The sequence below is a fragment of the Schistocerca serialis genome, unplaced genomic scaffold (assembly GCF_023864345.2).
Source record: "Schistocerca serialis cubense isolate TAMUIC-IGC-003099 unplaced genomic scaffold, iqSchSeri2.2 HiC_scaffold_1458, whole genome shotgun sequence".
Lineage (NCBI taxonomy): Eukaryota > Metazoa > Arthropoda > Insecta > Orthoptera > Acrididae > Schistocerca > Schistocerca serialis.
The window spans coordinates 131,814-147,370 of NW_026047689.1; the positions used below are offsets into that span (position 1 = coordinate 131,814).

Here is a 15,557-nt window from a genome sequence, read left to right on the forward strand (position 1 = left end):
CTAGGAAAAGCGTTCTACAGCGTGAAGTGACTAGAAATACTGGGAAATTTGGGTATACAATAATATATATAGGAACACAAAAGAAGCTATAAGAACGGAAGACTATGAAAAGGAGATGTGCTTAATGAGGGTGTAAATTAATGAAACGGTGTTTCTCCGCCACTGTCTAATCTGTACATTTAGGAAACCGTAATAAAATAAAAGACAAACGTAGGAGTTGGATTAACAGTCATGGTTATAAGTGCCATGGGGAAGATTCGCTGAAAACATTACTGTCAGTGAAGATCAGGAAGAATTATTAGGTCTGTTGTGTGGAATGGGGATTCAAATGAATGCAAATATGTACTTAGTGTGAACAAATGAACGATTAACGTAATGAGGAATACCAGAAACGATATTAGCGTTAAATTTAACGTCAAAGTCTGGGATCACAAAATAGATGAAGGAATTTTGCTTCCTTGAAAGCAAAATTACAGATGAAGGACAAAGTAAGGCGGATTTCAGAGGCAGACATGCAGAGGGAAAGATGGCTTTCCTCCGTCGAAGGTATCTACTACAACCAAACATAAGGAAAATATTTCTAAGATTTTACGTCCTGGTACGAATTTTCAACATGGAACGTGAGATAACCAGTTCTACTCTGAAGGTAAGAGGTTGGCACAGGGAGGAAGTTGCGACAGTGCATCAGACTAGGCAGAAGGTAAATGACACAAACTGAACAGGTACATGAGATGCTCAAATGTCACTGACATTAGACTTGCAGTGTATATCCTACAACAACTAACTCCCAATATTTTACATGAAAGTTATGAGTCACCTGTCTGTAACCACTGGGTAACTCAACCAAACCATCCTGCCTTCCAGAAATATACATCACATGATGTGGCAGTACATCATGTAAACAGCTGAAAACCTACTCTGGGGAACTAGATGGAATACATAGATTTCATTCATGTTTTAATGCAACACTTCACCACAGTATTTGTCTTATCAAAACGAAATACACCATCATATGAACTCTTTAGAAAAAGGTGCCCTACACAAAATTCCAGGGAACTCTAATTGGATGTTACAAATATGGAGAACCTCAAATTATTAAAATAATTAATTCATACAATCAAATGTATTGAATTCTTTGCAATTAGGAATAAAAATAATTTGGCCTTCAGAGGAATATTCCTATCTTTGTATTTGTGTATACCTTAGAGCTTTGACACAGAAATTGTTCTTCTGTAAATAGCTTGCGTGATTTGACTAAAGCCTTTGTGCTGTTCAGCCTGCTATTAGCAATTATAAAATCAGTAACTCATCAGTTAACCGGCTAAAAACTTGTCTCATCACAGGAAGTTTCTGTGACATCAGAACAAGGAGTTACATTTTTGTATAGCCTAGCGTCCCCTTATGCTTCAAATTTCTGGTAACAATCTGCACACAGCAGGCATTAATTATGTGTGAAATTAAATTAATGCTTACAGACGACACCGACGTGGTTACTTAAAATTTATGATCTACAGACATCAATTACGTCCCATTCTAGAATGACATTTTGTTTACCATGTGGTTCCTTTGAAACAGTGTACATATCAACTGGATACTGCCGGCCGCGGTGGTCTCGCGGTTCTAGGCGCTCAGTCCGGAACCGCACCATTGCTACGGTCGCAGGTTCGAATCCTGCCTCGGGCATGGATGTGTGTGATGTCCTTAGGCTAGTTAGGTTTAAGTAGTTCTAAGTTCTAGGGGACTGATGACCACAGATGTTAAGTCCCATAGTGCTCAGAGCCATTTGAACCATTTTTGAACTACATACTGCTTCGAAAATGTAGACCAACTTGTAGTTACTTTCTGTAACGTATTGTTACAGAAAGTAAATAGCAATAATTTGATGGACATTTACTCAGATAGCAATCATAATAGGGAACATGACATATCTCACACTGTGAAGAGGAACATGGTTTATTATTGATTTACTAATGTTACTAACAAGAGAATCATAATGCTACTGGTATAGTTGCAGCATGTGCCATGTAACGGGCTCTTAAGGTCATACCTGTCTTCCTAAAATAACCATTATTTCCAAGAAAAGAGAAACTAGTATGTTGTTCAAAATAAACTGAAGGAGTAAGTGCTACAAATTATCTATATAGATGGGAATACTTAACACTCCTTCAAAATTTACTGTTTGTGTCCATGTGAAGGTTCTATGGAACTATGTTTTACATGAAAGCAAATCTTCAGCTGAACCACAATGATGACATCCACTATTAATTTAAAAACTCTGCCACTGATGAAAGGACACGTTGGAAGCAAACGTACCATAATTTTGAACCCATATCTCAATGAATTTAAACAGATAAGAAACAGGGATATAACGTAGTCAGCACAAGCATTACAATTTCTGATGGATACCTCCTGAGATGATTACCATTATCAGATTTCTGTTTTTAATTGGTTATATAAATATTGTGAACGTGAGAAGGTTTTTCTGTAGTCAATATAAATTTATGGAAGGCGGTGTACAATGTACTACTGTAATCCTGGAAGACATGTCAAATATCTGTATATCACGACTACTTATGTGAAATAGATTCTGTTTAGCTTCGTCTATTCATGTGTTATATTGATCTAGACGGGACAACTAAACCTTTATGAAAATAATTTAGAAAAAGGCCATGATTACCACTCTCAAGGTCTACCAACACGTATGTAACACATATGTAAACTGTATTCCAACTCATACCGACTAAAAAAACAAAAGTAATAATATAGAAACTCAGTGAACTTAGAGATTTTATGCATAATAATCAAATGACCAAAATCAGTTATTAAACCATCAAATACATCTACCAATGAGATAAGTTTACACTGCATGATTTTCTTGAACCATGAAAAGTTTCTGGAAGTAATGGAAAATTATGACACTTACTCATATTGTCAGTTCCAAAGTGGTAGACTGTGACTTCGGGATCTAATCCTGAAAACAAATATATAAAATACTTAATGAAAATATTGGATATGTTTTTCATTACCTACTAAAACTGGTTATTCATTATCATATGCAGACTTACGTCAATTTGTACAAGTAAAATCTTTACCTGTACTGGGATGAGAGTCGCTATAGTTGGCAGCAGTGAGAACTGCGACAAAAATGCAGATGAACCACCTAACGCTTCTGCAGAACATGATGTAAGGACAATGCTGCCAGGCCAAATAAACAACTGCTGGAGAATCTGTAAATTTATGAGTAAATATATCTCCACCATTCATTTACTTTCAACAAACTGGACAGAAAATCTAAATTAATATAATAACCTAATTTGGATTACGATGGTTAATGCGGAAACCACACTAGGAGGTTCGAGAAATCGTTAAGCTAACTATCCAAGAGTACTTTGTCAAAATTTCAAAGCGAAATTCGCATTCGTACAGAAGGAAATTCTTCCCATATAAGATTTATCAGGGGATGAATTACTGGAGAAATGTGTAGGTGGCCACACACAAAATGCTAATGAAACTTTTAATTCCACTATTTGGTGATTAGCTCCCAAACACTTGCACTCCGGACTAAAAGTGGTTGATTTGGCGTCGTATTTAGCAGCTGGCTTATTCAATGAAGGAAATTCATCCCTTCTGATGGCCATGAACGAGGCAGGAATTTTAGGAGACACGTAAAGCTTCAGTTATGCCGAACAAATGGATAACCAGCGCGTATGCTGGCAGAATCGACGTAGCGCATTGAAACGAAGGAAGGTCGGATAGCTCGGAAAGCACTGCTGCAGGCGCAAAACGAAGCCTCTGGGAAAGAAGAAGGATTACTATATGGCTCTGGAATCGCAGATCAATTGGTAAGCATTTTACATTATTGTTGACTTCCTTGAATTTCCAGTTTCCAAGAATTGATTTCTCAAACGCGTTCATCTCCAAATGACTATTTTGACATTTGCGTCCAGTCTAACTCAAAAAGTATTGAATCGATCATTATTAAATGTGATAATATGATTGTGTATAAAATTACTAATTATATGAACCAACTTATGAGGAGATGTCACGATTGCACGGGTATTTTTCTTCGCCTAAATGGAGAAAAAAACGTGAAAATCGCAGTAAATTGTTCCAACGCCTGCACAGTTTTTAATTTTCATTATTTTCACCTGCATTGAGGCTCATATTCTTGGAAAATAAGTTAGTAATGTAAAATCAAATCTTTTCTGATTTCAGATGAAAATCGGAATGGCTACACTGCACGCAATTGCAGAACTATACTCACAACTTCAGCGGATATCACAGAGCAACTCTGTTATTTTTGGCTGAAATCAATCAAAACATTCACAAAAACTCACGGACTTTGAACATCGTCTGGCGATTAGACGTCACTTTTATAATACGTCTGTATGCGAGATTTCCACACTCCTACACATCCCTAGGTCCACTATTTGACATGTAATGGTGAGATGGAAAATTGAAGCACCAAATACAGCACAAAAGCGTACAGGCCGACCTCGTCTGTTGACTGACAGAGACTGCCGACAGTTGGAGAAGGTCGTAATGTGTAACAAGCAGACATCTATCCAGACGAACACACAGGAATTCCGAACTGCATCAGGATCCACTGTAACTACTATGACAGTTAGGCGGGAGGTGAGAAAACTTGGATTTCACAGTCGAGCGGCTGCTCGTAAGCCACACATCATGCAGGTAAATGCCAAACAAAGCCGCGCTTGCTGTAAGGAGCGTAAACATTGGACGACTGAACAGTGGAAAAACGTTGCGTGGAGTGACGAATCACGGTACACAATGTGGCCAGCCGATGGCAGGTGTGGTTATCGAGAATGTCCAGTGAACGTCATCTGCCAGCGCGTGTACTGCAAACAGTAAAATTCGGAGGCGGTGGTGTTATTGTGTGGTCGTGTTTTTCATGGAGGGAGCTTGCACCCCTTGTTTTTTTGCGTGGTACTATCACAGCAGAGGCCTACACTGATATTTTAAGCATCTTATTGCTTCTCACTGTTGTAGAGCAATTCGGGGATGGCTATTGCATCTTTTAAAACGATCGAGCACCTGTTCATAATGCAGAGTCTAAGGCGTCTGTAGAAGACAATAATATCCCTGTAACGGACTGTACTGCACAGAGTCCTGATATGAGTCCTATGAAGCACCTTTGGGATGCTTTGGAACACCGACATCATGCCAGGTATCACCGAAAAACATCGATATATCTCTTCAGTGCAACACTCCATGAAGAATGTGCTGCCATTCCCCAGGAAACCTTCCACCACCTGATTGAACGTATGCCTGCGAGTATGGAAGCTGTCATCAAGGCAAAGGGTGAGCCAACACCATATTATATTCCAGCATTAGTGATGGAGAGGCCACGAACTTGTAAGTTATTTTCAGCCAGGTGTCTGAATACTTTTGATCGCATTGTGTATTTTCAAGGTCAAAATCTTACATGAGTCATCTCGCATATATTAAGAGAAAATCAGGCACTCCCTCATACATTACTCACTCACTGTCTTTATGTACAACAAAGCATTTACACATCATTACACAGAATGTTACCAGTTTCCTGTATAGTGGTAAAGTCAAAACCAGTTCACAATAATTGTACAAATCGCACCACTTGTGGAAGTGCACTGTGTCAAGAATGCGAGAGAAGAGCACTGGCAGAGAAACCAACATTCTGGTACATTTTGAAAATTACGGGGTACACGAGGTCTTGTCCAGGCTGGACTTGAGGGTCGTTCATCAGTCTGTTAGTGAAGTACTGGTGCAGGAAAGAGAGAAGAAGGTAGCGCACGTTTAGAGAAAGCTGGTTTCTGGTACCAGAGAGCAGAGAAGGGAACAGTCCGCAAAGTGCGGTCAGCTACGACAGAAGGCTGAAAATACAGGAGCGTCTGCTCTGCATGGCGACTGCGTCACAAGAGGGCGACACTTGAGTGTCCTCTGCTCCACAGGACGCGCCCAGTGGCAACATGTGACCCCTTTCTCAAGCTTCCCAAATGGCTGTGGGGTACATTCAGCAGAGGAATGAAATCGTACCCTGTCAACGGATTTTTCTAGATAGAGCCCCATATGCTATGCAGGGTTCTACATCTACATCTACGTGATTACTCAGCTACTCACAATAAAGTGCCTGGCAGAGGGTTCAATGAATCACCTTCAAGATGTCTCTCTACCGTTCCACTCTCGAACGGTGTGCAGGAAAAACCAGTACTTAAATTTTTCTGTGTGAGCCCTAATTTCTCTTGTTTTATAGTGATGATCATTTCTCCCTATGTAGGTGGGAGCCAACTGAATGTTTTCGTAATCGGAGGAAAAAGCTGATGATTGAAATTTCATAAGAAGATCCCATTGCGACGAAAAACACTTTTGTTTTAATGATTCCCACTCCAATTCACATATCATTTCTGTGGCACTATCTCCCCTATTTCGCGATAATATAAAACGAGCAGCCCTTGTTTGAAATTATCAGGTGTCATCTGTCAGTACCACCTGATGGGGATCCCACACCGCGCAGCAATACTCCAGAATAGGGCGGACAAGCGTGGTGTAAGCAGTCTCTTTAGAAGACCTGTTGCGCCTTCTAAGTGTTCTGCCAACGAATCGCAGACTATGGTTTGCTCTACGCACAACCTTATCTATGTGCTCGTTCCAATTTATGTTATTTGTAACTGTAATCCCTAACTATTTACTTGAATTTGCAGCCTTCTGATTTGTGTGAGTCATCGCGTAATCGAAATTTACAGTTTTTTTTTATTCAGTATCGATTCCCATTTTCAACACCACACAGATATCTTATCTAAATCATTTTACAATTCGGTTTGGTCATCTGATGACATTACAAGACGATAAATGACAGCATCATCTGCAAAGATCCTAAGACGGCTACTCAGTTTTTTCCCTATGTCGTTAATATAGATCAGGAACATTAGAGAGCCTATAAAACTTCCTTGTTGGACGCCGGATATTACCTCTGTTACTCGATGTCTTTCCGTCTGTTACTACGAACTGTGACCTTTCTGACAGGAAATCGCGAATCCAGTTGCACAACTCAGGCGATATTCCATAGGCACGCAGTTTGGTTGGAAGAAGCTTGTGAGGAACGGTGTCGAAAGCCTTCTGGATATCTAAAAATAGGAATCCCCTGTCGATAGCACTTATTACTTCGTGAGTAAAAAGAGTTAGTTGTGTTTTAAAATAATGATATTTTCAGAGTCCGTGCTGATTATGTGTCAATAAATCCTTTTCTTCTCGGTGCTTCATAATGTTCGGATGTACCGATTGGTCACATAGGCGCTGCAAAAACTCATGCTAGTTTCCAGGACAGCAGCTTGGCTGCAGATATGTGTGTAAAAGAAAATTTAAAGTATACATACAGGGCGACTAAAATAAAATTAGCACCGAAAATATTGCGGAGATGGAAAGTGCTGTTGATGCGCAGTTATCACAGAACGTGCAGATAGTCAGGGGCTGTTTATTGTTGGCCAATAAACAGTTTGTAATAATATTTATAAAGTGTATTTTTTGTGCAAAAGTACACTTTTTGAATGGAACAATTCTTATTGACATTAAGAAACTAAAAATAGCGTAAATTATGTTAGTTGATTTGTTGCAGGATTCTAGTGCAAGCTGCTTACAATATAAATACTTTGGAAAGTTGCCACACTGTCACTTGTACAATACCTGTAGTAGTACACACCAAAGAACAACACAAATGCATGCACTAGTTATGTGCATTCTGGGCCGTAACGAGGTAACTGTCCATCACAGGTTGTGTTCAAAATGACCACCAGCAGTGACAGAACACGTTTCCTATCTGGTATGGAGCGACTGCTGCACACATGCTAGCGTTTCGTCGAACATCTCCGAGCAGGCTGCAGTTATGCTTCGTTATGTATCATTGGGTGTAGTTGGTATGTCCTTGCAGGCAGCGTCTTTCAGCTTTCCCCACAGAAAAAGTCAACAGGCATCAAATCTGGAAAATGGGGCACCTAACGTACTGGTCCTCTGCATCCAATCTAACGTTTTGGAAACAATTTGTGAAGACATGCTGTAATACTCCACGCACTATGTACTGGACAGCGGTCATATTGGTAACACAGGTTCCTCTATGTGTGCAGAGGAAAGCCTTCTAGTATCTGTGGGAGATGGTTTGTTAGGAGGCTGTGATAGTTGTACGCATTCAGTGTTCTATCTATGAAACTCATGCCTATGATCTGACGGTTTACTATCCCACAGCAATGTTTACACTCCATGGGCGCTGATGTTCCACCTGAGGAAGCCAATGGGGATTGTCAACACACCAATAGCATACGTTTTGGTGGTTTACCTGGCTTCACCACTAAACAAGGTACGTAATACATATGGAGTACTAGTCGCAATTCCCATGTACAGAAGTTAACACGATTCTTATAATTGTTTCCATGGAGCTCTTCATTGAGGTAGATGTAATGGGGATGGAATTTAGGCTGATGGGGAATGTGTAGGACACTTGCCTGACCCATGTCACTTACACATGCGATTGCACAGGAGGTAAAGTGTTGATCAACTGCAACAACAGGAAGAACGTTAATTTCCCGCTCTTCTGTCATCACTTGCTTCATTCTGTTACGTTCCCTAGTTCTTACACTATCACTTTCACACAACTGATTGAGAAGATGGTCGAGATTGGGATCCTGCCGCAAGCACTGTAGAAGAACAAACTGCATTCTTCCTACACTCTCCATGCACCATGAGCATGTCAGCTTTTTCTGCACTGATAAATCCCGTTGTATACACATGAGCTACTGCTTAGACTGTCACATAGAAAACTGATAGCAGTGCTCTCGAGGAACACACAAGCACACTGTAAACGAACATAACAACATCGATCTAACAACTACGCAGGTCGAATGGCACAAAGAAGTGTCAGTGTGGAAACTTCTCACAACGTGGTATTTCACAACTGGCTTGCACTAGACTTCTGCAGCAAACAGCACCGAAATTCTAGTTTACCCTATTTTTAGTTTGTTACTGGCAATAAGATTTTTTCATTAGGAAAATCGCAGGTACAGAAAATACACTTTCTAAGTATTATTACAATCTGTTTATTGGATAACAGTACGAGACCCTGGCTTCGAATTCATTCTGTGAAAACTGCACGTCAATAGCACTTTCCATTTCCATAATATTTGCAGTCCAAGCTTTAGATGGTTCACCCTGCAGACGCCATACAGAGCACAACCACATATATGTCAAGCGAATTAATTGGTTTCAAGCCACCCAGTATTATAGGTGTGTTGTGGGAGTATTATCGGCTTGTTTTGTCGTCACGTTTAATAGGGGCTACATGTCTGGGTGAGCATGGCCGGGGGAGGTTGAAATACATGGAAAAGGGGATGCTAGAGACAAGGGCAGATGGTGATGGATTGGGATAAAGAGGAATGGAAAGAGAGATGGAGCACCAAGAGATGAATAATGAGAACCTTATAGCGTGAAATCACGAGTTCAGTCGCAGATAGGATTGTAATTTTATTAGAAGCTGGTTGTAAGCAACTGTTTCAATAGTTATCGGTAGGCCTAGAATTATGAAATCAACTGCAGGTCCTCTGTCGATAGCAGTAATTACTTTGTGTGAACAAAAATCCACTAGCGTTCCATAAGAAAGATATTTTCCGAGTCAGTGCTGTCCATGTGCCAATAATTCAAGGTACTTTATAAAGTTGGAACAGCCCGTATGCTCCTAAATCGTACTGACTATAATGTCTGTGATATATGTGTACAGTTTAGATGACCAGTTGTATGTCACTGTCCCCACAGTTTCACTTGCGAACCTGTATGGCACATATATTGTATACATCTCTGCCTACTCACTGTCTTCACCCATCTCCACTTCACCCCTCTGTCTGTCCATCTAATACTATGCTCTCATCATTTTCCATCTTACCAATACTCATCTACACTATCCATTTGGCTCCTGCATCCCCCCATCTCATTCTCCCTCTATCTCTGATTATCTCCTCCATTTTCTCTCTCTACATCTCCTCCTCCCCTCTCTCACACTGTCCATATTCTCCACCCCTTCTCTCCATTTTCTCCTTCCCCTTTTCTCACTGTACATATCCGCCACCCCACTTTGTCAACAGCCTCTCCTCACTCTCCCTCTCCCTGCCCCCAGTCTGTTATTCCATTTAAATCAGCCCCCACTCTATATCCATTTCCTCTTGCACCCTCTCCCTTCGCATCTTCCATCCTTCCCTGTCCATATCCTCCTGGCCTCTTTCTCTTATCCATCTCCTTCTGCCACCATTTCTCTTTCCATCATCACCTACACCTCTCTACCTTTCTGTCCTCATCTCCCTCTTCTCCAAACCCATCTCTTCTTCGCTGACCATTGTGGCCGAGCGGTTCTAGGCACTCCATTCTGGAACTACAGGGCTGCTTCGGTCGCAGGTTCGTATCCTGCCTTGGTCATGGATGTGTATGATGTCCTTAGGTTAGTTTTGTTTAAGTAGTTCTATGTCTAAGGGACTGATGACCTCAGATGTTAAGTCCCATACTGCTTAGAGCCATTTTTAACCAACTCTTCTTCCCCATCTTTGTTCCTCTCCTCCTGCCCATCTCTCCCACCTATCTACTGTAGTCCCCTCTCCTCATTCATCTTCTACTCCCAGCCTATCAGTGTTCATTCCCTCCCACACCCATCTCCCTTTATGTTTTCTATTGCCCCTCCTCTCTCGGTCCATCACCTCCTATCATCTCCCCCTGCCTCCACTTACCCTGTCCATCATTTCCTGGTCCCTACCTCAGTCTATCACCTCCTCTATCTACTTCAACATTCCTCAGCCATGCCCACTCACAAATGTAGCCCCCACTAAACATGTCGATAAAGCAGGCTGATAATATTCCCACCACATACGTATTGTGAAGTGCAGCTTACACATCAGGGGCTTGAAACCAATCACTGCTCCTGTCAAATAAGTTGTCATGCAAAGAAGATCGATAAAGCAGGTCGGTTCTACTTGAACCCAACACACTATCGTTCAGTACAGCCTACCCACTGTCAAACCATTTCGTACTCTCGGTTAGTAGGCTTCACAGTAAAGCAGGTTCCTAAGGCCAGCCACTACTACTTAAACACAACTTGCCTATTATACGGCTCAGCCAATATGGCATGGGCTGACAAAATACGATATTGTCCCTATTCCCACTCCTGTCGGGCTGGAAGGCTACAAGACAAGCAGTGATGATGCTCGTACAGTCATGTAGTTTGTTTGTTTGCCATGTTTCGGTGAAATGGGTCCAGTGATTTAATGGGAGATCATAGACATACACTACGTGAACAAAGGTATCGGGACACCCCCATAAACACATGTTTTTCATATTATGTAAATTGTTCTGCTACCTACTGCCAGGAACTCCATATGACCGACCTCTGTAGTCATTAGTCACCGTGAGATAGCAGAATGGGCGCTCTGCGAAACTCATAGACTTCGAATGTGGCCCGGTCATTGGGTGTCACATGTGTCATATGCCTGCACGCAAGATGTCCACAATCCTAAATATCACTAGGTCCACTGTTTCCAATGTGATACAGCACAAAAGCGTACAGGCCGATTTCTTCTGTTGACTGACAGAGAGCGCGTAGAGTTGAAGAGGGTCGTAATGTATAATAAACAGAAATCTTCCCAGATCTTCATACAGGAATTTCAAACTGCAGTACGATCCACTGCAAGTACTATGACTTAGGTGGGCGGTGAGAAAACTTGGGTTTCGTGGTCGAGCGGCTGCTCATAAGCCACACATCACACCGGTAAATGTCTAACGACGCCTCGCTTGGTGTAAGGTGTGTAAACGTTGGAAGATTGAACAGTGGAAAAACGTTGTGTGGAGTGACACTCAAAGTAGATAATGTGGAGATCAGATGTGAGGGTCTGGGTGTGGCAAATTCCTAGTGAACGTCATCTGCCGGTGTGTGTAGTGCCGACAGTAAAATTCTGAGGCGGTGGTGTTATGGTGTGGTCTTGTTTTTCATAGAGGGGGCTGCACCCCTTGTTGTTTTGCGTGGCACTACCACAGCACAGGCCTATATTTATATTTTAAGCATCTCATTGCTTCTCGCTGTTGAAGAGCAATTCGGTAATGGCGACTGCATCTTTCAGCAAGATCGAGCCCCTGTTCATAATGCACTGCCAGTGGCGGAGAGATTAAACGACAATAACATCCCTGTAACGAACTGGCCTACACAGATTCCTGACCTGAATCCTATAGAACACCTTAGCTATGTTTTGGAACGCCGTGGCAGGCCTCACCTACCGACATCGATACCTCTCCTCAGTGCATCACTCCATGAAGAATTGTCTGCCATTCCCAAGAAACCTTCCAGCACCTGATTCAACGTATGTCTGCAGGAGGGTTAGCTGTCATCAAGGCTAAAGGTGGGCCAGCACCATATTGAATTCCAGAATTACAGATGGAGAGGCCACGAACTTGTATGTTATTTTCAGCCAGGTGTCCAGACACTTTTAATCACATTTTACGTTTTGTACAGCAGAATGTCTTCAATATTGCGAGTGTCACATTCACTGCAGTGCATAACGTCTTTGCAGAGAAGTCTGGTGCGCTCTCCCGAGTCCATTAGGCATCTACGGGGGGCAAAACCTTCCTCAGATGCAGCAGGTATCCTGGCGAGAAAAGGTCCAACGTCAGAAACTGGTGGCACATACCCGGGGACTTTGATATGAAGCCTCCTCCCGCACCGTTGTCAAGCTTTAATGACGTCCGACGTTCGAAAACAAAACTCAAGAATTTGCATGTTGGGTCAGTTATCAATACTGAGTGTCTCAAGCTGGGCCACATCGCAAATACATCTTCCATACAGGGTGATTCACGAAGATATGTAAATATTTTAATATGTCGTTCTATATGTAACAATATAGAAAAAAAGGTCTTATAAACATAGGTCCGCAATTGTTCAGTTAAGGAGTTACGGGTAATAAAAGGTTTTACCAGAAATTTAGCAACTTCGATATTATGAAGATATCGCACAACTTTAAGAGGTTAAAGTAAAACACGATTTCGACTTATTTTGTTATTACTGGTGTGCTGAATATAATAAAACATGTCCCAGACGTGTATCTGCAGTGTATCGTCCAGAGGAGGAAAGGTTGTAATACAAGTAAATTTGTTTATTTTTCATTAAGAATGTAGAAACGTGTGTGTCATTGTTGGCTACCTTTAGTGAGTTGTTGCAGACGTTCCCTAACCTTGAAACGAGTTAGTTTTCTGTACTGTTCAGTGAAAGAACACAATAAGAACAGTGTATTTAAGTAAAACCACATAGTAACTGTTGCAGTTTGTAGATTATTTATGAAATAGGAATGCCTTTCAAATTTACGACGTAGGAATACGCCACTATGGTGTTCATTTATGGAAAATGTTATGGCAATGATACAGCTGAAATTAACGAATATGGCGTACGTTATTCAACTCGATGGCTTTCAAATGGACGAATCATTAGTGGAGCATTTCGATGTTACGGGAGACATGTTCTCTACCTAGCTTTCATAATCAGTACGAGAGCTCGATACGTCAAGACGATTATGAGGATATTATGGATGCTGTTCAACTTAGCCTGTGTACAGTACACGGCGTATCTCTCAACTATTAGGCATTTCACAATGTAAGATATGGTGTACAATGAAGTAAAATAATGTGTGTCTCTGCCATAAACAAAAAGTGCATCAGTTATCCGGGAGATCCAGCCCTCCGCTTGGAGTTGTGCAACTGGTTAAAAACTAATTGACAGTTACACAAATACGTTTTATTTTCTGATGAGGCACAGTTTACTCGAGATGGTATAAACACTTTATTGGACCATTCATTTTCCCAGGACGTCTAACTGGCGGGTCGTACTTACAATTCCTTCAAGAAGAAATGCCCCACTTACTCGAAGATACTCTGCTTGCTACGCAAATTCAAATGTATTTTCAACATGACGGCGTGCCTCCACATTTCGCCAACGGAGTTACTGCACAATTAAATGAACATTTTTCCCAGAGATGGATTGGTGGTGGTGCTACACGTCTGTGGCCACCCAGATTTCCCGATATAACACCAACGGATTTTGTGTATGGGGATGGGTGAAAGATAATGATTATAATGACAAAATCAATACACGTGAGGCACGACTCGGTCGCATTATGAATGCAATAGAAGAAATTAAGAACAACCCTGTGAAACTGAAACGAGCAACAAAATCTGTACACGTGCAGCTAAATGCACTGAACTAGGTGGAGACGTTTTTGAACATTTACTGTGATTGTGATTGTATTGCGAAATTGTATGTACTTTGTACAAGTTTCTTAACAGTGAGCTTTCTTTTTTTTTCGGTTTAACACGAATTCACGTGTGCTGTGGTATACATAAAACCAGATTATGTGACACATTCATACGGTTTCAGATAACGCTTTTACCATAAACTTTCCAAAATTAAATTCTCTACACTTCCGTTGAAAACTTTGTGCAGTTGTCTTGAATTTAAAGAACAAATTAGACCAGGTAGTTAATAAATTCAAAATTTTACGAAATTATGCCTTTGCTTCTCTGGATGTTCTGGAAAACTACTGTAGATACGCATATGGGACATGTTTTGCTAGATTCGCCAGACCAATAACAACAAAATAAATTTAAATCATGCTTTACTTTAACCATCTATATATTTGCGATGGCTTCATATTAGCGAAGTTGCTAAATTTCAGGCAAAATCTTTTACTACCCGTAACTCCGTAACTAAACATTAGCGGACCTATGAACTTTTTTCTTTAGTTTTAAACGTAGCGTAACATATTAAAGTATTTTCATATCTTCGTGAATAACCCTGTAAATTAGGCCTGTACAGCCGTATTCCAGCAGATCTCTACTACTTCTATTGTCTGATCTGACAAGTTTGTATCGAAAGTACAATGCTTTCGTGAATCTGTTTCGACGGCATACAACATATACCAATAATTAGTGGGGCTAGTGACGCCATTACGTAGACTACGCCGTAAGAATCAGTAGCTGCTGAAATGCGTAGATGACGTGAACCGATGACGGAATGCATATCAAGAGCTATTGCGCTATAGGTCGTAGGTACCGTTTTTGAGGGGGGTACCATTGAGAGCAGGAGACCGTCAAGTTGAGGAAAGTGATACGCTGAGCACTCCGCCACAGTGCTGGAAGAAACACGTAGAGACTTACCAGATGTGTGAGTTCTGCTCTGTGCCACTGCAGCCAGTGTAGTGGGCTGTCGCGAAGACAGCCTTTTATCCTTATCTTGGCCACTGCTGGACTCGGCTGACACCTCCCACCTACTGTATCCGCAGTCTGCCCTCTGCTCCACAACCCCTCCCCCTCTCACCCCCCCTCCCCCTCAAGCGTCGTCAAACTTTCCTGACATCCGACATTGGAAGCGTTGTTGCGCAACGCCTCGCAGCACTGACCTCAAGGGCACGTGATAACTATGGCAACCGCTCTGCTGCTCATTCTGACCTCGCGGCATCTTCCAAAACGACTCCGTGTTAACCAGGTACCTGCTCACA

General features: G+C 41.5%; 1 protein-coding gene across 1 annotated transcript in view; it reads right to left on the reverse strand.

Moving 5' to 3' along the window:
• LOC126443338 (ankyrin-3-like) overlaps window positions 1-15,315 on the reverse strand; it is a 59,513-nt gene extending 44,198 nt beyond the window's left edge. The window contains exons 1-3 of the mRNA XM_050090931.1: window positions 15,217-15,315; window positions 3,093-3,227; window positions 2,924-2,971 (exon numbers count right to left, since the gene is read on the reverse strand). Coding sequence (XP_049946888.1) covers window positions 2,924-2,971; window positions 3,093-3,180 — 136 coding nt within the window. The 5' untranslated portion in view covers window positions 3,181-3,227; window positions 15,217-15,315. The remainder of the gene's footprint in view (window positions 1-2,923; window positions 2,972-3,092; window positions 3,228-15,216) is intronic.
• Window positions 15,316-15,557: the final 242 nt, after the last annotated feature.